The sequence below is a fragment of the Pelodiscus sinensis genome, chromosome 1, assembly GCF_052426305.1.
Source record: "Pelodiscus sinensis isolate ZL-2025 chromosome 1, ASM5242630v1, whole genome shotgun sequence".
Classification (NCBI taxonomy): Eukaryota; Metazoa; Chordata; order Testudines; family Trionychidae; genus Pelodiscus; species Pelodiscus sinensis.
In genome coordinates, this window is record NC_143052.1 from 152,638,814 (window position 1) to 152,661,771 (window position 22,958).

At 47.0% G+C, this 22,958-nt stretch overlaps 1 protein-coding gene across 5 annotated transcripts in view; it reads right to left on the reverse strand.

The window, feature by feature from the left end:
- Positions 1-22,958, reverse strand: part of GRAMD1C (GRAM domain containing 1C) — a 90,976-nt gene that overhangs the window by 60,646 nt on the left and 7,372 nt on the right. The window contains exons 1-2 of one of the 5 annotated variants that reach the window (XM_075906492.2): positions 13,456-13,593; positions 785-944 (exon numbers count right to left, since the gene is read on the reverse strand). The exons of 1 other annotated variant lie outside the window; for it this stretch is intronic. In XM_075906492.2, coding sequence (XP_075762607.1) covers positions 785-901 — 117 coding nt within the window. In that variant the 5' untranslated portion in view covers positions 902-944; positions 13,456-13,593. Of the gene's footprint in view, positions 1-784; positions 945-10,382; positions 10,610-13,455; positions 13,607-22,958 lie in introns of those variants that run through there. 3 more of the 5 variants (XM_075906488.2, XM_075906497.2, XM_075906512.2) reach the window with 3 other exon arrangements.

Genomic DNA, 22,958 nt, shown 5'->3' on the forward strand with positions numbered 1-22,958 from the left:
TTTTATTTTTTAGCAATCCAATTCCAGATCAGCCATTCCATTATTTTGCTTGGGACTGATGTCAAGCTGGCAGGCCTATAGTTATTTGGGTCCTCCCATTTCCCCTTTATAAAATATTGGCAGGACATGAACTTTTGTCCAACCCCCTTTAAATCTCCAAGGAGTATTAAAAATCAATATTAACTATTCGGACAGCTCCTTGGTCATCTCTTAAAACTCTTGGATGTCAGTTTACCTGATCCTGCTGATTTAAAAATGTCTAACTTCAGTAAATGTTGTTTAACCAAGAGAGAGTAGATGTAGGCCATAAGCTTGTTTCATATAAGCCAAAAAGCTGCATGATGGTAACCACTTTAATCACAATCAACATGGACTGCATGTTCACACTGGTAACTTGTAGATAATTTTTATCCTATTCCCAACCATGCATCACACTGTTCTTTTCTTTAGCATGTATACTGGGTGCTTTAAGCCCTCTTGGAAAGGCATGGGCACATGCTGTGAACCATTTTGGTTTTTTGAAAATAAAAGGGCCATTTGAGCATCTGTAGTCACCTATTACTAGATTTTGAAAACAATTATGCTGCATTTAACAGGTCACATGAGCCACTTCTTAACTAGGAAGAAGAGGGAAAATAAATATAATGCTGCAAGAGGCATCCCAGATGCTGTAGGAACTGTAGAATACTGATCATCAGAAACTTGCAGGCAATGAAAGAAATGCAAGCATATTCATAGCCACTGTAGGAAAAAGTTTTAAAAGCCAGGACTAGGGCTTACTTACATTCATTTTCTGATCCTCTTCATTGACCCTGAGCTGCTCTGGAGAGGAGAGTCTCCTAAGCACAGGGCGCTCTTCCAGCTGGCCACTGGCAGGCACAGATCTGTGGTCTAGTGTCATTATGTCCCCTTCTCTGGCCCAGCCCCCCTCCTATTTGCAGAGGCTGAAGGAGAAACAGATTTTAAATGTTTTCAGGTTATCTGTGCTGACAGAATGGAAAGAAAGGTCGTTTTCTCCTTCAGTCCCACCTGGGGTCAGGAGGGACGTTCACCAGCAGGATTACAAAAAGTTTAATTCCAGCAACATCATTTCCACTTTAGGGACATAACCAAGAAAATCTCTAGAGAAGGGACATTAAAATACACAACACAGGGTGAATGCTCGTGTACTAAATATTCCAGCTGAAACACAGATAAGCCACTCAGCCACTGCTGGAGCCAGCTGCCAGAGCATTTCTTTGCTGAAGCCTTTCCCAGGGAAAGGCTCTGGTAGAGGGGAGACAGCATAACACTACATTGCTAAAAACTGCAGTGTAGATGGGGGAGTGGGGGAGGCCATGCAGAGAGCCATGGAGGGTTCATCCACTAAGATTCTGGCATGTTTTTACTTGCCTAAGCAGTGCCTGACCATCTACATTGCAGTTCATACCCATGTTGGGTGCATGTAGCATATGGACTCTACAGCCTCTCCCCGAGTTACAGACCAAACACTTGGCCGTAACTCGATCCGTTTATAACTCGGACCCCATTGAGTTACATGCAACGGCGCTGTTCGTAAGTGCGGGTCGCATTCGTAACTCGGGGACCGCCTTTACGACCGCTCCATGGGAGCTTTAGTCGTAAGTGCTAATAGTCGTAACTCGACCGTTCGCAACTCAGGGAGCGGCTGTACATGCTGTCTCAGAATCATAGACTACTAGAACTGGAAGGGATATCCAGAGGGCATCATATTCAGTCCCCTGCACTCACAGCAGGGCCAAGAACCGTAAATATGCAGTGTGGATACAAGTCATAAGTATGCAGTATGGATATACCCAAAGAATCTCAAATCATCAGATAAAAGTGTGAGCACTAATGGCTCCCATGGATGCACAGAAGGCTACAAGAAAACCAAGTACCAAGTCAGGCCCATACACAGGAATTTCTGTGGGGGAGGGGGGAATGTGAGCTGTGGGAGGGGCTGGTGGCTGCCCTGCCCCTGTGACCTAGCCTTGCCCCCACTCCTGGGGGAGAATCAGCCCCAGTCTTCCCCCGGCCAGCCGGAGCATGGGGAAGGCAGACTGGGGCAACGCGCCACCCCACACTCACTCTTACTTGAAGGACCATGGAGGGGGTGCATTTGCACCCTTCACACACCCCCTGCGTACAGGCCTGCAAGTGCACGTAGAAAAGATTTGTGAGGGAAAACTCCCCCATACATATCCCTATAAATCCCAGCCATGTCTGAAACGTTTCTCAGCTCAAGTGATCTGGCAAAATTTCTCAGCTACTGGATGTCCATATATAAGTAGATTTCTTTCTTTTTTTTTTTTAAAACACACAACCAACACAACAAAATCGAGGGAATTTGACATTCAAGAGAGACTGCCAAAATTAGGGGGGTTTTGAAGCACAGTGTTAGTCATGTTGGTTCCAGGATATTAGAAACACAAGGTGGGTGAGGTAATATCTTCTATCGGACCAGCTTCTTTTGGTGACAGACAAGTTTTTGAGCTACACAGAGGTCTTCTTCAGGAAGAGTTGTCTCTGTCTCCAACTGAAGTTGGATCCAATAGCATAACCAGAAGGGCCTACTTGGGTGGGCGGGCAAGAATGGAGGACAGGAGGGCTAGCCTCGGCCCCATTCCCCAGCCAGAGCACGGGGCAGCAGGGTAAGCCCTGGCCCGGCAGCCCAGCTGGCTTACAGGACAGAGCCAGGTAAACCCCCATGCTCCAATCTGACTCCCTGTCTTTAAATGTATTTTATAACCATAAAAGTACTAATCTCTGCTGTAAACATGATAGCAATGCTTCAGTTGCAACAGAGGGCATTTATGCAAACGTGGTTTTAGGTATAGTCTCTCTCGTGTCTTACAAACTATTATCCTCAGCCCAGAAATGTAAGTTCATTTTTAAAAGTTACAGAAAAATGTTCGTACCTATTTTTTTTTTTTTTTAAAAAAAAGGTCCAGACGCTGTTGTGTTTTGATAATTCAAACACAATTTGTTTGGATGTAGCACTTCAAACATGGAATGTACTTTGACGTCAGGAACACTTTGTTCAGGTTATTTAAAAAAAAAGTTGACACAAATTTAGAAGCCAATGAAACCCACACAATGAACATGTCCTCCATGTTTTGTTTTTTTCTTATGGATGCCTGCTGTTATCCACAAAGATCCCTAGAAGACCTGGATCACTTTAAACTCTGCTTCATTAAAAGTGGTCCCTACAAGTTCCTTTCTGTAACCTTTTTGCTCTGAAATGACACTGGATGAGACCTACAGACCTGGAAGCATTTTGCCAATATCTGTTTTCAAGGTTGACATATTCTGCATCTCCTTCAATGTGAAGTCTAAGGAGGGTATACAAATATGTGCCATGCTTCCTCCCTGTCCTCATACAAAATTCACCTGTATAAGCTGATTTTGGGAGACAAAATAAGAGATTCATTTTTAGTGGTAGAATGGGCTAATCTATAGTCAAGTCCATCCAATGCCAGGCAGGAGAAGGGATCCACCAGCACCTAGAAGACATTGGTCCTGCCTGGAGTGGCCAGCTCCCACACAGGTAAAGAGAAGATGCATGCTCCTCTCTCACCTACCAATACATTATGTGGTGCTTCCAATCCCAGATGTCATCTGCAGATCTTAAATACTGTCTTCATTGCTGTCTTTTGCTCCCTCTCATCCATTTGCGTTATCTACAAGTTGTCTCATCACTTATACTAAAATTGTAATATTTTCAGAGCAGGGCCTGATTTTTGTGTGCATTTGGGTACTGACTAGAACAGGGGTAGGCAATAATTTTTAATTACTAAGATTTTGGTAAGTGGTCCTGAGCCACACTTCTGTGGAGGGGTCATGGTATCTGAGATGGCAGGTGCGGTGTAGAAGAGAGCTTGGGATAGAGGACTCGGGTGCAGGAGGGAGTGTGGCATCTGAGCAGTAGTTTGGGTGAAGGAGGGGGTTATGATCTGGGGCAGAGGTTTGGGGGGCAGGGTCCAGGAGGGGTTACAGGTGCAGGAGAGGTTTCTGGCCTGGGGGAAGGCTGTAGGGGGGGTGCAACATCTGGGAGGGAGTTGTGAGCTGGCAGAGGTTGGGAGAGGAGATACAGAGGATTTGGGTGGTGACCTGGGGCAGAAGGTTGGGGGGAAAGATGGGGTGGGGTGCCAGAGGCAGGATCTGTCTGGGAGGCACTTACTTAGGTGACTCCCAGCCAGCAGACTTGCAGGAACCTAAGACTGGCTCCATGCTCATCTGCTGGGCTGCCTGCTCCACGTGGTTTTGCTCCAGCATGAAGAGGGAGGGAGGAGGCTTCACTCACTGCTCCTGCTTCCAACAAAATTTCTCCGATCCTATTAGCCAGAAACTGGCCAATGGGAGCAGAGGAATTTTGCTAGGGGGCGGGGACAGCACAGGAAACTTCCTCCTCCCTGCCCAGCATGCATAGCAATTAACAGCCTGCTATTTAAAACAGCTGCAGCTGCTCTGTAATAAGGGTGTCAGCAAGGTGGAGGCAGGCTGGATCCGGCCCACTAGCCGCCGCTTGCCTATCCCTGCTGTAGGTGCTACCACAATATATATAAGCAAATAAATGCACACGTAGGTTTTATTCACCATGAGGAAAAGCACAAAGAGTTTTTAAGCTCTGTCTGTTACATCCATATCACTCCCCAAAGCATTTGGGCACACCAGGGTGGTGATCAAACCCTTTTCTGCAACTTAGCCTAAAAGTTTCCTAATAGGGATGTTAAATAGCCATCAGCAAAAAGGAGTCCTGTGGCAGCTTATAGACTAACAGCTTTATTGGAGCATAAGCTTTCGTGGGCAAAGATCCACTTCATCAGATGCATGCGTGGTCTTTGCCCACGAAAGCTTATACTCCAATAAATCTGTTAGTCTAGAAGGTGGCACAGGACTCCTCATTGCTTTTGCGGATTCAGACTAAAAAGGCTACCCCTCTGATAAATAGCCATTAGTAAGCTAATTGAGTTGTCAATGGAGTTTCCATTGACTACTCACTTAGTGAATAAGGGGGCTCGCTGCGGCTCTGCTTTTTACATGTAGAGCTAGTGACTCTTACTACATGTAAAAAACAGGGCTGAAGTGGTCTGGGACCCTTTTGGGGTGGGGGGAGGGTTCAACCCTCCCTGAGCTTCTCTGGCCCTTGCTAAAAGGGCAAATCCCTACTTGTGCCCAATCTCTTCCTTGGGGCTTCTTTGAGAGGCTCCTTTATTCCCTCTCTACAAAAATTACAGTGGAAGGGGCTCGGCCCATAACATTCAGGCATCACTCACAGGTCCTCATACCAAATGCGCCCCCATCAGGGCCCTTCCTCTGATACTGCTTCAACCTGCATGGCAGGAGGGGTGGTCCCACTCCCCTTTGTGCGATACCATGTGTACCTCAATTTCCCTCATCTCCCCAACCGGGGTCGAGGTCTCCTTTTCTGGGGGCTGTGCTGGGGAGAGATCCAATTGCGCCTCTTCTCCTAGGGAGGAGCTAGGGCTACCCATCATCCCCAGACGCACTTCCCATCTGTCTGTCCCCACAGAGTTAGGACACTGCCCCGCTATGTGTCCTTGTTCCCCGCACCTGAAGCACTGATGGTTACGCTTCTGTCTCCCTGGGTGGGACCTCTCACCTTTCCCTGAGGCTCTCCTCTTTCTCTCTCTCTCTCTGGCAAACTGGTCACAGTCCAGACCTATTGCCACCAGGTATGGTAGCTGGTCCACTAACCCACCACCCACTTCCACCAGAATTGCCCCTCACTTCCAACGGCACCTGGGCTACTCTTGTCTCCATGGACGCATTCTAGCATCGATACTCCGGGGACTATCCAGTGCAGCCTCATCAGCCCTTTCCACATTAGCAAGTGGGCTGTCATGGAGTCCATTAGCCCTCACTGGGCCTTTCTCCCCAGCTGCGTCAGGACAGTGGGCAGACGCTGCCTTTTACCAGGTCCTCCCGCCTAAGTCCATCCACAGAATCCCATGTCTGTACCGTCCATACTGTCTGGGCGGTCCCGCTTCCTATGCCCTACGCTCCCGCACTACCAGCAGGTCACTGTGCCAGCACCCACAGGTGCTCCTCAGGGTGCCTCCTTCCTCTCGGGGCCTTTCCCAGAAAGGGGTTCCTCCAGCATCCTCCCTGGTTCCTTGTCCCTGTAGGATCGGTCTTCTCTCTGGGGAACCTCCGCCTTGGTATACTCCTCCTCCAGCCTGACTGCTGCATCCATTGTTTTGGGCTGGTGGCACCTGACCCATATGCGGATATTCCCTGGCAGGGCTTGCAGCAACTGCTCAGGTACGAGGAAGTCCATTATTTCCTGCACTGTCCACGTGTCTGGCCTCAGCCAGCAGGTTGCTCAGTCTGCTAACTTCTGGGCAAACGCCCAGGGCTTCACTGCTGCTGTCCTTCAGGCTGACCAAAACTTCTGGCGCTATTTTTCTATGGACAGACCCATCTGGTCTAGAATGGCCACCCTCACTAGCTCATAGTTACAGGCTTGTTCATCCCCTAAGGCCACGTAGGCCGCTCGAGCCTCTCCTGCCAGGTAAGGAGCCAGACGTAGGGCCTGGGTAGCCCTCTCCCATCCAACGCCCATGGCTACCCATTCAAACATCCCCAAAAAAGCATCCAGGTCATATGCTGGCTCCATTTTATAGAGTCCTAGGCCTAATGGTTAGGTGTCATCCCCTCCCCTGGGACTCACCACTCGTTGCAGAAGTTGCTGCTGCACCTTGCTCTGCTCCTTAATAAAGTCCTACAGGCTTTGCAGTTGCTCTGCCTGCCAGGTTAGCAAGATCTCTCCGCCTCATGGGACAGCTAGAAACTTTGTAGGGCCTGTTGCACCTGTTCTTGCTGCTTGACAAGCCACGGTAGGGTCTCCTCCATCTCTGAGCCACCAGCCACATTCTTTGGCGCTGGATCCCACCTCTGACACCACGTGTGGCAAGGTCCTCGCCCCGAGACCCCTTCTTCCCTCACAAATCAACTGGAGACCCTTTCTGGTGCAATTACCCGTATCTTTTATTGTCAGTGCCAATTTCTCACCACCTCCTATTTACAGAGCTTTTTGTTTGCAGCAAACTCAGCCAGTCTCTCTAGCTGGCTGGGGCGCACACTCAGCCACTCTCTGACTCCTCCCTCTTCCACTTCCTCATCTAGCCCTCTGGCTAATGAGGCCCACAGCTGTTTCCCATTAGCCCCTCAGGCCTAGGCCTGGGCCTGCTCCGCTGGCCTCAAGTGCCCTTTTCAGCCAAGCTGAAGTGGCAGAGCTCTGGCTTAGACAGCAGTCTGTCACACTACATTTAAAAGGCAGAGCCACAGCGCTTTTAATACATTTAAAAAGCAGAGGCACAACATTATGGGACCCAGCACAAACCAGGACTGCTCAGTCCCTCAGAGACAGTGCTGGGGGAAACCAGCTTTTAAGCAGACTCCCCCCCAACACCGGCTCCTGCTCCCCTCCCCCACCATTGTTGCCTAGGCTTATCAGGTAGTTGACTCAACTAATCGCTTACATCCCTAAGATGACACCAGGCAGGAAAGAACACAACTCCCTTTCCAAGAGCTGTATAATGCTAGAAGGTTGACAAAGAGGAATTGTATGAAAAATGTATTTTAACCACTAAAGTCAATAGATGTGACTCAATGTGTGAAAGAAGCAGAGATATTATATACAAAGGGACCATACTTACCAACAGTTGACCGTAACTACACTTTACGTTTATCTAAACGCTTATTTACATATAACTGGGTAGTGCCAACCAATGCAATTGGCCAATATGTACCTTGTCAAGATCAGTTACCTACACAAGGAACTTGTTTTTCTGATAAACAAGGCAACCATTTCCCACCTGGAACATATAACATGCACACGTAACATGGAGTTGTTAGGATGTTACTAGCACACAGAATTAGGTATGGAGATAAAGACCTACAACAATTCTACTGTGAATATTCACTAATTGCTTCTTCCTTTCAGGAAGAAGTCAGACACCTGAAAATTACCTCAGTGACCAGAACTGGCAATACTAGGATGCCAGCATGACTCAGGTATGCCACAAGACGCTAGCCTACACATCAAAAGCACAGGTATCATAATTGCAACTTGCTGATGCTTCCTTTTCCTCCAAGCAAGACCAATGAACTCAGCATCCTCTTTCCTGTGATGACTGAATTCCCAGACCCAAATGTTCACAGTGAGTTAGCTCCAAGGTAAAAAGTCTGAGAATCTACTTAGCCCTGAAGATGGTTAATAACAGAGTTACCAAGAAGCAGCTTCAAGTGAGAATATGAACAGTTTAGATTCATATTCAAATTTTAAATGAAAGAACAAAATTAAAAAAAACACACAACTGGGATGAGAAACTGCTGGAAGAAAAAAAATCTCCATAGCTCTGTATCAGCAATTATACAGTGCCTTTGTTGACCAAGGGAAACCCTGTATGCCCTCTTCAAAGATGGTATTGGCCTTGAAACAAACCAGTGTAATTACTGAATTGGTCCTAGATACCCAGGCAGTTAAACAGGATATGAGCCTGATTCCTTTGGGATTCCCAGCAAACCAACATCTTCTTCATACAGGCTCTTTTAAAGAGGAACTAGAAATGTGGCCAACTTCCTTTACCTCAAAGGCAAGAAGTACTGCAGACCTGGAAATGATTGGGGAGGTTTGATTTGCTTGGAGCAATAGCATTAATACATGTGGAGGCAATTCAAAGAAACCAGTACCAGAGCACTGCACCAACGGGACACTAAAGAACTGCTCAGGCACGAGAGAGAACAGAGCTGGCTCATCACAACAGCTCTCATTGCCTGATCTGTAACTATGACATCACCATCAGCTTACCAACCTCTAGTAAATAAATATTGTCATTTACCCTACCTTTTGCCCTTACCTGAAAGCTACTTTATGTCTGGTTTTGTGACATATCAAAGACAGTACTAACTACAGCAAATAGCTGGATTGACATTTACAGAATTACTGTTGAAATATAGTATTATATTATTAAATATATTATCCTAGAACTGGAATTAATCTTCAAATTTGACACTTATCCTGGGCTTGAACAAAGACATTAACTGGTTAACACACTACGAAGCTAATTTCCCTTGCCTTTGACACCCACATTTTCACATAAAAAGCTATAAATGGGACACATTCAGCCCACTTAATTAGTTTCATTAATATGAGTTCTATAATTGACAAGTACTTCTTTTACTGTTACATATCTATCCATCTAGCTATCTTGGATTCTGGTATTTCCACTCCAACTCATCTGATGAAGTGGGTCTTACCCATGAAAACTCATGATACTATATAAATTTTCATTAGTCTCTAAGATGCCACAGGATTACTCATTTTTAAAGTGACAAAGAGTCCTGGGACACCTTATAGACTAACAGATGTATTGGAGCATAAACTTTAGTGGGCAAAGACCCACTTTGTCAGATGCATGTAATGGAAATTTCCAGAGGCAGGTATAAATATGCAGGCCAGAATAAGACTAGAGAGAATGAGGTTAATTCAGTCAGAGTGGGTGAGGTCCACTTCTAGCAGCTGATCTGGAGGTGTGAAGCTTATGCTCCAATACATCTGTTAGGCTATAAGGTGCCACAGGACTTTTGCAGATCCAGACTAACACGGCTACCCCTCTGATACTCATTTTTAAAGTTACAGACAAACACGGCTACCCCTCTGAGGCTACATCTAGACTGCAAGCTTCTTTTGGAAGAAGCTTTTCAGGAAGAGATCTTCCAGAAAAGCATATTCAATAGAGAGCGTCCACACAGCAAAAGCACAACGAAAAAGCAATGTGCTTTTTTGAAAGATAGTGTCCACATTGATTGGACACTATCTTGCATTAAAGTTGTGATGAGTCTGGATGGAGTGGCCAGCAAGGCACCTGTGTTATTTCCTGGAGGCCTCTTCTTTCGGAAGAACTCCCTTTTTCCTCATAGAAAAAAGCCTTCTTCCTCGTAGAATGAGGTTTACTGCCATAAAAAAAAAAAAAAAAGCAAACCCTCTGTTCTTTTGACTTTCTGTTGAAAGAACTCAATGGCAGTGTGGACGCAAGTTCTGTTTTTCCGGAAAAATGCTGCCGTGTAGATGCACCTTGAGACTTACTATCCTAGGCGTTAGAGCTGTGTGAAGTACTGATTTTTCAGTTTGCTGGCTATTTGGATAAATTAAAAAACTGGTTTTGATCAAGCAAAACCCAACATGTTTACAAATTTCAGCAAAACAAGTCAGGAAAAAACATGAGTTCAGTTCAACTGAAATGTTTTGTCTATTTTTAGTAAAAGCACAGGAAATGAAAGGCTAGATTAACAAATTACCAAGGAAGAAAGGATGTCCATGCCCTCATCCATAGCCCAGTCATTACGGCACTTACCTGGTATGTGAATGACTCAAGTTGGAACAGCTACTGGAGCCAAAGTATCCCCTGCATGCCAAGAAATGTCCTAACTGCTAGTCTTTACTACAGCGCTTCTCAATCTTTTAGTATTGGAAGCTCCTTTTTCAAAGCACACCTCTGAGTGCAACCTCCCCTTCGCCACATATATTAAAAATGGGAGGTAATTTTAATGTAACAGAGGTTTGTGGCGACAGCCTCCACACATGGCTGGACTCATGATTCCCACATAATCACCTTGTGATTCCATAATCACCATGACTACCCCATAATCACCAGCCATAATACCATAAATCATAATACTAGGCAACTGGACCCAGTACCAGAGCTGGGTAGCATTCCTTCCATTCCCCCTCCCCCCAGCAGGGGCTGGCCTCGGTCCCGGCCGCACCCCTCCCAAACATTTTTCTATGTCCCCCCCAAGGGGGCACGACCCACAGTTTGGAGACCTCTGCCCTGGGGTGGAGGGCATGCTTTCTCTCTCTGCATAACTATGGAAAACAATCTGGCTAAAGCACATTAGAGCTTCCGGTCTTCTGATCAGGGCAGACCAACAAGAGCGTGTTATACCTGTGTTCTGTTCTCAGTACTAACTGCCAAATGATTTTTGGTTAAATTCCAGGTGCTTGTAAGGGCACATCTACACAGCAGAGCAAAAGCCAAATTAAGCTACGCAACTTGAGCTACGTCAGTTGCGTAGCTGAAGTCAAAATAGCTTATTTCAGCTTTTGCCGCAGTCTACACAGCAGGAAGTCAAAGAAAAAACACTCTGCCTTTGACTGCCCTTACTCCTCGTGAAATGAGAGTTACAGGAGTCAGAGTAAGAAGTCCTCCAGCTCAACATTATTTTGACATTATGTCGAAATAATGGCTTGTAGTGTGGATGCGGACTATGTTATTTTGGAAATAACATCAGTTATTCCGAAATAACACTGCTGCATAGATGTACCTTAAGTGGCCTAGCCCCAGATTTCATTCACGGCTATCTCCAATACACCATATGTCCTATGCTCATCCTGAATACTGGAGAAGAGTGAAGCTTGTGGGCAGTAGAGGGTATTCTCAATTCCAGGTTTGCTCCTCTGGGGTTTGCTAATGAAAATACATTCAAGCATAAACTGACCATGTGCATTATGGACTGGGTGATGCAGCTCTTTGCTTAGGTTTCAGGTGACTGAAATGTGAAATCCTGAACTCTTTTGACAAGGTCCCGCTCCATCGTCTGCTCTAAAGATGGAGGTCATAGGGAAGTAAAGTGGCTTTACAGCTGTTCTTCAGAACAATGATTACATTCAAGCCATGTAAAATGTGTTCAGTTGCTTCAGTGATGGCCTCCATGTAAACAGATGTGTGGTCATGTCTATGCCTGATTTTCACCCTCCACAAGACAGCTATTAAATTTGCTAACCGTCTCCATGTCCTATGGCAATGAGTGCTAGCTCTGGCTAAGGCTAAAAGCCATTTTGAAACTCTGACTAGTGCAAATTATAGGCAGACACACACACGATATTAAAAAAAAGAGGGAGGAGAGACTTCTCCTGAACTACAGAAAACTCCAAGTTTTGACCAGCTCTAGTCCTCTCTTCATTACATACTTGTTCCAAACTCATTTAACAGAAACTCCCATTAAAAATGTATACATTTAGTATGTGACTATATTAAATTAAGACAAATTATATACAGGCAGTCCCCGGGTTACGTACAAGATAGGGACTGTAGGTTTGTTCTTAAGTTGAATCTGTATGTAAGTCGGAACTGGCGTCCAGATTCAGCCGCTGCTGAAACTGACCGCCAGTTCTGACTTACATACAGATTCAACTTAAGAACCCCAAGCTTCCCCAAGTCAGCTGCTGCTGAAACTGATGAGCGCTGATTCCAGGAAGCCTGGGGCAGAGCAACTCTGCCTCGGGCTTCCTGTAGTCAGCGCTGGTCAGTTTCAGCAGCGGCTGACTTGGGGACACCTGGGGCAGAGCAGCTGGGGTGCTGCTGGGTTGCTCCAGTAGCACCGCTCCTCAGCGCTACTGGACCAACCCAGCAGCACCCCAGCTGCTCTGCCCCAGGCGTCCTGATTCAGCCACTGCTGAAACTGACCAGCAGCGGCTGAATCAGGACCTGGGGCAGAGCAGCTGGGGTGCTGCCGGGTTGGTCCAGTAGTGCCCAGAGCGGGTGCTGCAGGACCAATCCGCAGCGCCCCAGCTGCTCTGCTACAGGGTCCAAAACAAAAGCCTGGTTGCTGGGGGGGGCACACTATCCGCGCCCCCCCCCTCCCAGCAGACCAGGGACACGGGGAGCAGAGCGGCAGCGGGGTGCCGCGCCTCTGAGGCTTTGCTCTGGCAAAGTCTCAGAGGCGCGGGACCCCCCCCCCCCCCCCGCGGCTGCGGCTTCAGTCCCAGTGCCTGTGGTCTGCTGGGGACCGTCCCCAGCAGACCACAGGCACCGGGTCTCAAGCAGCAGCAGCGGCGGTTCCCGCGCTTCTGAGGCTTTGCTCTGGCAAAGCCTCAGAAGCGCGGGAACCCGCCCGGTGCCCCTGGTCTGCTGGAGACGGTCTCCAGCAGACCAGGGGCACCGGAGCAGCTTACGAACGGGGCTCTCTCGCCCCGCAGCTCGCAGGTAGCAATCCGCCACCTCGACCTCCGGGGCGAGAAAGCCCCGTTCGTAAGTCGGATCCGCGTAAGTCGGGGACTGCCTGTATCTCACACCTTTCAAATCATTCAGCTCTACCTATGTCCCCAATGGTCTTTTCCAGCTTGTCAATGGCACTGCTTACCACTGTTCTGTGCAGTTCTCTGCTGTACCTGTAACCTCGTATTCAAGCTGTTATCTACTACTGTTTCCACCAAGGTCAGATCACATTTTGCCTCTCAGAGAAGTTAGCAAATGCCTGCTGAGCTAACAATACCAAGGCCCAGTTAAAGTAACCTTTTACTGGCAAATACACAGACATCTAGAAAACAGACATCTACAAAAGAAGAGACAACATGAAACAAAAGCATAAACTAACTTGCATAGATGAAGGACACAAACACATCATTATTATTGAAATATTACCTACATAGCATAGTAGAAAAGAACTTTTTTTGTCCTCAGTGCCAAAGATGTCTGCTTCTTGATGCTGGCTCAGTCCATCTGACATCTCTGAACATGTCTGTATCTCAGTTGAACTGTAAGCCCTGTAGATATAACTCTCCAGCTTCGGCAACCTTAAATCCACTGATGTGACTTTGCATTGTGTTCCAGATCAGCCCAAGATGATGATATCCTTGAGAACAAAACTACATTCCTTTCTGATTATCTGTTTTGGCTGACTCATGTTTCTTCCTAGCCCGCACGTGTGTGAATATCAGGCAATGCTATTTATAAGTACAGCCGCCCAATTCAAATTAGTTTCTCTTCACCAGCTCTTCCACTCAGGCTGTGTAAATAAGAAAAACTGTTTCAACTGTACTTTTTCCCCAGAATTTTCTCCATCTGCTAGGACCCTCAAAATCATCCTGGAATTTGTTTTAAACTTACTACACGTATAGATAACCAAAAGCACACAAGACAGTTAAGATGACCTCAGTAAGAGTCCTCTGACACTTCCAATTTGTAGTTTGACCTCAAGATTAGACCAGGAAGTCTTCTATAGTACCTTGGCAGCTTGAACTTGGCACTAATCCCCAGTGGTTGCTGGGAGAGGACAGTGAAATACCATCTTAAATGTTTCTTGGGTCCTTCTCTAACTACTGATTGCTTCTCTCTCTCTCTTTTTTTTTTTTTTTTTTTTTTAAATAAAGATTTGCATTGGTGGGATAAGAGGCAGTCTAGCAATCTTCTTATTAAGGCCTAGTCTACACTGTGACTCAAGGCAGCTTGTGCAAATCTAACTACTGAAGTGTCTACACTAAAAGATTGCTCCTGCGGTCCTAGCTGCTCGATTATGCCAACCTAACTCCACCTCCCCGAAATGTAAACTCAATATTAATGTACCTATGTTGCTGCTGTGCCTGGGTTTTTTCGGTTAATCCCGTTGACTACATGCATTCCCCTTGCCCTCTTGCTGCCTCTATGGGGAGCGGGAGCCGGTGCCCCACAAGCACCAGATCTGCCTCCCTCCCACCCCCGCACTGCTGCCTCTGATAGAGAGGCAACAGTGTGAAGAGTGAGGGGAGCAGGTGGGAGCCAATATGCGCAGAGAGCCAGTGCTGGGGGGAGCTGGCTTAAAAGCCGGTTTCCCCCCCGGGGCCAGCTTCCTGGAGCTGCTTTTCCTCCTCCCCCACTGCTGCCTCTATCAGAGGCACGAACATGGTGTGGGGGCGGGGGAGGTTGCCACAAAACAGCCTCTGTCCATGGCTGCTTGGGCTCGCCAAGGACAGAGGCTGTGCCCTGGCAGCAGCCCCTGTCTGTGGGGGATCCAAGCTTCCCTGCATCCCACGGAGCAGCCTCTGTCCATGGGGAGCTTGGACCCCCCCAAGGACAGGGGCTGTTGTCTCTGTATCGGATGCAGGAACACAGGGCAGAAAGCAGCTGGTCTGTGTGGGAATCCAGTTTTTAAAACTGGCTCCCCTCGCTGTCCAGCTCCTACCTGCCATTCCATACTGGCTGCCGGCCCACCCCTGGGAGCCATCAAATAGTGGTGTAACCACTAAGATTTCATGCGGTTACCTGACTATTTAATTACACGAGAGCTAACATCCCTAGTGTAGACAGAGTGTTGCTTACATCAACTATTACTGGCCTTCAGAAGCTATGCCATAATGCCCCACACTGGCAGTAACATCAATACCCGCACTCCAGCTGAGGACATGCACTGCCGACAGAAGAAGCATAACATAGACAGACAAAAGCAATTTAATTAATGCAACATGCCCTACGTTTTTAATTTGTGTAGGAACATTGCCCCAGTCTTGAATTGCACTTGCTTAGTGATTCTTCCTGGAATACCACGAAAAAGCACTTGGTTTATTGTTGGGATTCCTGAATTTACTTCAATTACTCCAATTTATTGCCAATTATATTTTCAGCTGTAGTAATAATATTTTACATGGTGACAAAAATCATCATCATGTACTAAAGCTACACAGAAAATATAAGAATATCCTAAGTAGATCTGGCCAAGGCAAAACAAATTACAAAGTAGTTTGCAAACAAAAAAAAGACGCAATCATTTCTCTCTCCAGAAAACACTTGCCTGTATCAAAAAGTATATAAATGCCCCCAAATCTTACAGTCCTACACATACAAATCAAGAAAATCCTGAGTGCTTTTTTTACTTATTTTAGGATTTTCTGTTCCCACTCATTGCTAATGACTCGTCAATAATGCAAGAAGTAACTCTGAACAAGTACATGACCTGCAGTTCTCAGCTTTCCCAAAAGACACATAAGTAGCTCACCTGAAACAGACCATGTCTTTCTTCCACTCTCCCCCGCCAAGAAAAACAGGGGAAGCTATTTAGCTGCTGTTTATTTACAGTAACAAGGAATGTCTAAATTGCAATCAACTCTCAAATGTAAAAAGCTTACACGGAGGAAAAAAATGAGAGTCTTGTTTTAAAGTTCTCCTTCAAGAGTACTCTGAAGGGCCCTATCACCAAGGCCATGTCTACATTTAGGCCTTTTCTCTACTTACCGGGAGATGGATGCTACCGAGATCAAACTCTTTGGGGGTTGATTTAGCTGGTCTAGTAAGGACTAGGGATCGTCACTGTCCTTCTGTGCAGAAATTTGGGGTCACCAAATAGACATAAACATAGACATAAATCTCATATTTCTTTCTCCAGAAAATCCTATAGGGGGCACGTCACGATTAACTGATAAGCCTGGGCTTACTGGTTAATCTTATCGACTACACGCAGTCTCCCCACCCCACTGCCTCTATACCAGAGGCAGCAGGGGGTGGGGAGCAGGAGCTGGTGCCCCATGAGGAACTGGCTTTCAGCAGGCTCTCCATGAGCACTGGATCTGCCTGCCCCTTCCCATCCCTGTACTGCTACCTCTGATAGACAGGCACCAGAGCGGAGGGTGAGGGGGGCAGACTTGAGCCGATATGCATGGGGAGCTGGCTTTTGGCTCTCCCCATGTGCCAGCTCCGCAGATCCACCTGTCCCTCCCCTTGCTGCCTCCTACTGAGGCAGTGGGGGCAGGCAGGAGCCGGTGTGCTGGGGAGAGCCAGCTTAAGAGCCAATTCCCCCCAGCACCAGCTCTGCAGTGCCGCCTGCCCCCCCAGCTGTTGCCTCTATCAGAGGCAGCAGCACGGGGGTGAGAGGAGCCCCGGGAAGGCTGCTGAGAAGTAGCCTCTGTCTGCAGCGGCCCAGGCTTGCCATAGACAGAGGCTGGTTCCTGGCAGTAGCTCTAGTCCATGGAGGGTGGGAGGCAGAGCAGCCTCTGTGAGGGGAGTGGGAGGCAGAGTACCCTCTGTCTGCTGGGAGCCCCTCCCCCCGTGGATCAGCCTCGGTCCGTGGCCAGCCTAGACTGCCACAGACAGAGGCTGCTTCACAGCAGCCTCCCCTGCCCTGGCAGCAGCCTCTGTCCACGGGGACCTCGGATCCCTGCGGACAGGGGCTGCTGCTACCCTATGCTGCTGTCTCTATATCAGAGGCGGCAGCACGGGGCAGCAGGCAGACAGTTTGCGCAGGGAGCTGGTTTTTAAACTGGCTCCCCTTGCGGACCAGCTCCCGCCTGCCACCCCATCAGAGGCAGCAGTATGGTGTGACAGGGGGATCTCTGACAGTGGGGCCAGGAGCTACTGGCCCCGCCCCTGAGGACTATGGAATAGTTGTGGAACAGCTACGATTTCATGCAGTACACATAACTATTCAATTATGCAATATCTAACATCCTTGGTAAGGACTCACTAAATTGATCGCACTCCTGTTGACTTGAGTACTCCACCGGATAGTGAGGAGAAAGGTGAGTCGATGGGAGAATTTCTTCTGTCAACCTCCCACAGTGGGGAAGCCATGGAAATTCGACCAAAGTTATATTGACTCCAACTACGCTGTTCACATAGCTGGAGTTGCATACCTTATTTCAAGTTTGCCCCTAGTGTAGGCCTGGCCTTACAAGGCTTTGCCAGGATAGCTATGCTGGTATACTATACCTGTACAAGCTCCCAGTGTGAATGCAGTTTAAACCCCCTGAGCGAAGTACAATACAGGCAGTCCCCGGGTTACATGGATCCCTACTTACAAATGGAGTGAGGCAACCCAGCACTAGCTGCTTCCCCCCAGCAGACCAGGGAGACGCGAAGCTAGCGCCCCCCCCCCCCCCCAGCAGACCAGGGAGACGCGGAGCGGCTTTTCTCAGCAGACACCTCAGCTTGAGAATAAAGGACTGAGGGAAGTGAGGTGTGGGAGAATAAAACTGAGCTCTGGAGAAATGTTTGGCTAGAGTTTCCCCTACAATCTGTACCAGTTCCGACTTACATACAAATTCAACTTAAGAACAAACCTACAGTCCCTATCTTGTACGTAACCCGGGGACTGCCTGTATAGCAACGCAGTGCATTCTCCACCCCATTATAACTACATCTAGGCTAAATACTTTTGCCAGCACAGCTATGTTTGTCAGGGATCATATCCCGTCACACCCCTGATCAACACAACTAAACCATCACACATTTGTAGTATGGATCTAGTGGACTTAGGTATAAACATGATCAAACAATTCTCTGCTGGTCTTACAAAACAACAAATATTTCTAACTTTGTTCCCAATAGCAACACTTGAAAAGGAAAAATAAAGCTGTGAACCTAAAATAAAAGGAGAAAAACCCTTTTTCCCCCCCACCAACCAAACCTAGAGAATCTGATTTGAGGTACACCCTCAAGAGTCTTGCCCACGCTAGCTTTATTTATTTTTTTTTAAATCTCCCATTGCTGCATTACCACCGGCATAGTTTAATGCTTGATAGACGGGGCACCAGCATTATCATCACAGTGCTGTTTCAGCCTGTTCTGAACAGAGTTCAGCAACAAAGTAGAAATGTCAGAACCACATCTATACTAACGGCACCAGCACGGCTATACAACAGATAGATTTCACAGAAAAAACGAATGTAGAAACAGACCACCTGATTAAAGTTCTAGGCCAACTAAAGAAAAGTCAAATTCTCCCTTTTAAGATTCTGTTATCAGACAATTCCTTGAAGTATCAGTAGTTAAAACACTGTTATTCTTTGTTATCCAAGACAACGAAACGCTGCTTCCAAATAAATTCAATTACAATACATGGTACAAACAACAAGAGCATACATCGAGGTGTTTTTTTTTTTTTTAAATGTTACAAAATATGGCCATGGAGGGTTTGTATGTGTCTACTTTCTCCCAGAAAACCCACGGTCAGTATTTATTTGACCTCTGTGAATCCATATACCATCCATGTGGTGCACTATCCCTCCCTACTTCCTTTTTTAAACATTATACAAACTATTAAAATAACAAATTCAGGCTAAAATAACTTGCTATAATAAAACATACAACCATCAGGCCACAAATGCAGGTGTCTCAACACAATTCAAGGAAATCTCTACCTTTCAGCTCTCCCCAAATGCTTAGAAGAATATAAATTAATGGGTAAACAGCATATCAGGGGAAGCACCTGTTAACAGACTATTGTTCCATGTTCCCTTTATGAGGAGTGCCATATCAGACCAGAGTGAGTGAAATCTGAGTAACCAGGATCAGTCTTCAGAGGATGGGGAAAGAAACATCACAGTGGACAACCTGCGCACGGGGAAGCTTTTTCCTAACCTCTGTCAATTATTGGTTGCCTTATGCCCCAATGCATAACAGCTTATATCCCTTCAATAAATTAATCCTATCTAATGTAACTGTGGATGTTTCCAATACAGGCAGTCCCCGGGTTACGTACAAGATAGGGACTGTAGGTTTGTTCTTAAGTTGAATCTGTATGTAAGTCTGAATCTGGACGCCAGTTCCGACTTACATACAGAATCAACTTAAGAACCCCAGGCGTCCCCAAGTCAGCTGCTGCTGAAACTGATCAGCAGCTGATTCCAGGAAGCCGGGGGCAGAGCAACTCTGCCTGGGGCTTCGTGTAGTCAGCGCTGGTCAGTTTCAGCAGAAGCTGACTTGGGGACGCCTGGGGCAGAGCAGCTGGGGTGCTGCTGGGTTGCTCCAGTAGCGCCACTCCTCGGTGCTACTGGACCAACCCAGCAGCACCCCATCTGCTCTGCCCCAGGCGTCCTGATTCAGCCGCTGCTGAAACTGACCAGCAGCGGCTGAATCAGGACCTGGGGCAGAGCAGCTGGGGTGCTGCCGGGTTGGTCCAGTAGTGCCCAGAGCGGGCGCTGCAGGACCAATCGGCAGCGCCCCAGCTGCTCTGCCCCAGAGTCCAAAACAAAAGCCTGGTCTGCTGTGGGGGGAGGAGCACACTAGCTGCGCCCCCCCCCCCCAGCAGACCAGGGACACGGGGAGCAGAGCCGCAGCGGCAGCGGGGTGCCGCGCCTCTGCAGACCACAGGCACCCGGACTGAAGCGGCAGCAGCGGTTTATCCTTGTTTTAGAGACTGGAAGATGAGGTGGGGAATTAAGTAATCTTCCCAGAATCACACACATCCCCTTCCCCAGTGTCACAGGAAGGAGCAGAGCTCAGGAGTTCCTCATTCCCAATCCTGTGTTCATTCAACTAGACAGCACTGTGTCTGGAGAATGGCAATCACATCCAACCTGTCTTTCAGAAGTGCTCAGCATTCCAGCTCCCACACAAGTCACTAAAAGTTGCAGATTTGGAAAATCAGACCAATGGGGATTTTATAGATAGGGGCCTGGCTTAAGTCCTCAAAGGAAATCACGGTACTTACCTGTAGATGAAAAGCAAAAAAGCCTTTGGAACAAGTCCGTAGCTAATCAGCAAAGAACACTTTTGTACTGCAAATATTCCAATTGGCAAAGCCGACACCTGCGCAGTGTTGGGTATGCCAATGTTTATGTAGTAGCCTCGTATTTGTTGCAATCATCCAGGTTTTCTATTGGCTAAAGGAGTGGGAAGGAGCCTATTAACAAGGTCTACACCATCATAGGAGAGCTCTGTCTGAATGGTAACTGACATGCTTTATGTAATGGCACAAATAATTTGCTGCATTATCACCTATACACTATGACTCTTATAGGAGCTATAAGAACCGGTTTATATCCAACAGCTGATAGCCAACCAGGCAAGCCATTAGCCAAGCATGTTATTTTCATTCCTTGGGCTAGTAGACAGAAAATGACTGAACACCATTTTAATGGCAGGAGAGTCTAATGATTTAATTTTAGCACGGCAATGCTATTGTCTGACGTGGCTCATGACATTATCCTTCAGCCTCCTGCTGCTTCTTCAGTTTGACCCCACTAATTATGCTGTCACCTTTAAACTTGGAAAATGAACGCCTTATTACCACAGCTCCCCCTTCCCCCAAGATTTACTCCCATTTTTAAACTGTGGGGTTTTTTTTAAAGCAAAAAATTGGGCATTTTTCTTGAGATAATCTATGACAGCGTCAGGATCCTACAACAGAGGTATTGCTTTACATTCACGGTGATGCCTTTCAATAGCCGGGTATAGGTTTTAAATATAGGAAAATCTACCCTCTATTTGAGAGAATTGGTCTGTCTGTCTGTTCAAGAACTCCTCCTAAAATGTAAGAGCAAGGACCACCAAATTTGGTAGGCAGCTTCCTCTTCTCCTAACTGAAAGCAACGTCAGGGTTTGCTTGTGCCAGGAAAATGGGATGTGCCTGGAAAGGGCTTGCTTGGCATAAAACCAAACAGAAGAGAGACAGAATCACCAAGTACAGTCCTTAAACCTGACATAACTGAGCGAATGTTGAAAGAGGGCTCAGGATGGGATTGAAAGGGCTGGGGCTACGTGCAGTGCTTCAGAGTGCCATTCTGCCTGCCGGCTCCAGCACAGAGCTGTTGCAGCAATTCCATGCTGAGATGGCGGAGATGGGGAGGGGGGAGAGGAGAGAGAGGAGAGAGAAGAGGGAGGATATGCCTCCTCCCCCGAACTGTAGCAGCTCTATGCTGGACCCATGGGAGGAAGTGCCTCACTCCTCTCCCTACCATCCCCATCCACGTCTGCTCCATATGGACATCAGAGGAGGAAGTGTCTCCTCCCCAGCCATGACATCCAACCCGAGTTGACACAGAGCTACCACTGCTGGGGGACAAAGTGGTCCTTCTGTGGCCCCTACCCCGCCTAAACTGGACTTGCCCAGCTGGGGACATGCGCCCTTCCCTGGGCTGTGCCTGCTGGAGCTGCAGCAGCCACGGAGTGGTGCTTCTCATCTGGCCCCAAGCTGCTGTGGTTAAAGAGGGTTGGGGTGGTCCTCTCTCCCCAAGAAAGTCTGGATACTGAACTCCTCCATCCCCAGCCCCACCCCAGAGCAATAATTTAAATAAAGCATGTATATTTTCATTTGTTTTTCAAAAAAAAAAAATTACTTGAGTTAAAGACCCAAGCAACACCAGCTAAATCTTCTAGTACTTATATAAACAAGTGATAGAAATGTAGCCGTGTTAGTCTGGTGTGGCTCAAACAAAAAACAAGACTATGTAGCACTTCAAAGACTAACAAGATGGTTTATTAGGTGATGAGCTTTCGTGGGCCAGACCCACTTCCTCAGATCAAATAGTGGAAGAAAATTGGCACAACCATATATACCAAAGGATACAATCAAAAAAATGAACATGTATATAAACGAGTGACTGTGATTACAGGGTTACATTCGTCCAAGAGGTCACAGTCTTAATCACAGAAAAGTGTTTGTTTCATCTAGTGAAATAAATCATATTAGAATACCTACATGGCACCTTTCATCACAGCAAAGAATCCCAAACAATTGAAAAAACTATACACATGCCAACACCACTGAAATTTAACCCTTTCTGAGGCAGACTGTAGCACTCCATGGGTGAATGATATTGCAAAGACTAGCCAAGTGTCTATTTTTAGTACAATTCTACCTGAAAAAGTAACACTGATAGTGGCACTGATAGTAGAAGGATGCTGTGTTTATTATTAAGTGTACTAACACCTGGGAGTTCTAGTTATGGGCCAGGATCCTATTATGTTAGGTGCTGTACAAACTTGTAACTCAATGACTTCAGGTAAGATTTGCCAAACTTATAGGAAAAACTCAGATGTCTTTTTCTAAGTGCAAGACCAACAAACTGCCCATGAACTCAGAGTCAAAGGGGATTATTTTCTTCCTGTGAATTATCAACAATAATATTGTGTAGGCTGAGTTAAACAGTGGCAGTAACACCCACCCCCTTATGCCCAGCAATCCCTCATGCCCAGAGGTCTCTCACCCAGAGATCTCAACCACAGATCCCTGTGCCCGGCACGCTCCCACCCAGACACACATACACACACACTTCCCAGCACCCCATACTTTGCAGGGCTTTCTGCATCAAAAAAATTAAAATTCTGAATACGGTATTTTAAAATTCTGTACAATTCAGCAAATTTTATTTGTCAATAAGTGGAAGCTCCAGGAGATCACATTGCAGCCCTCTCTCTCTCTCTCTCTCTCTCTCTCTCTCTTCCCCCCCCTCCCCCTGCCCC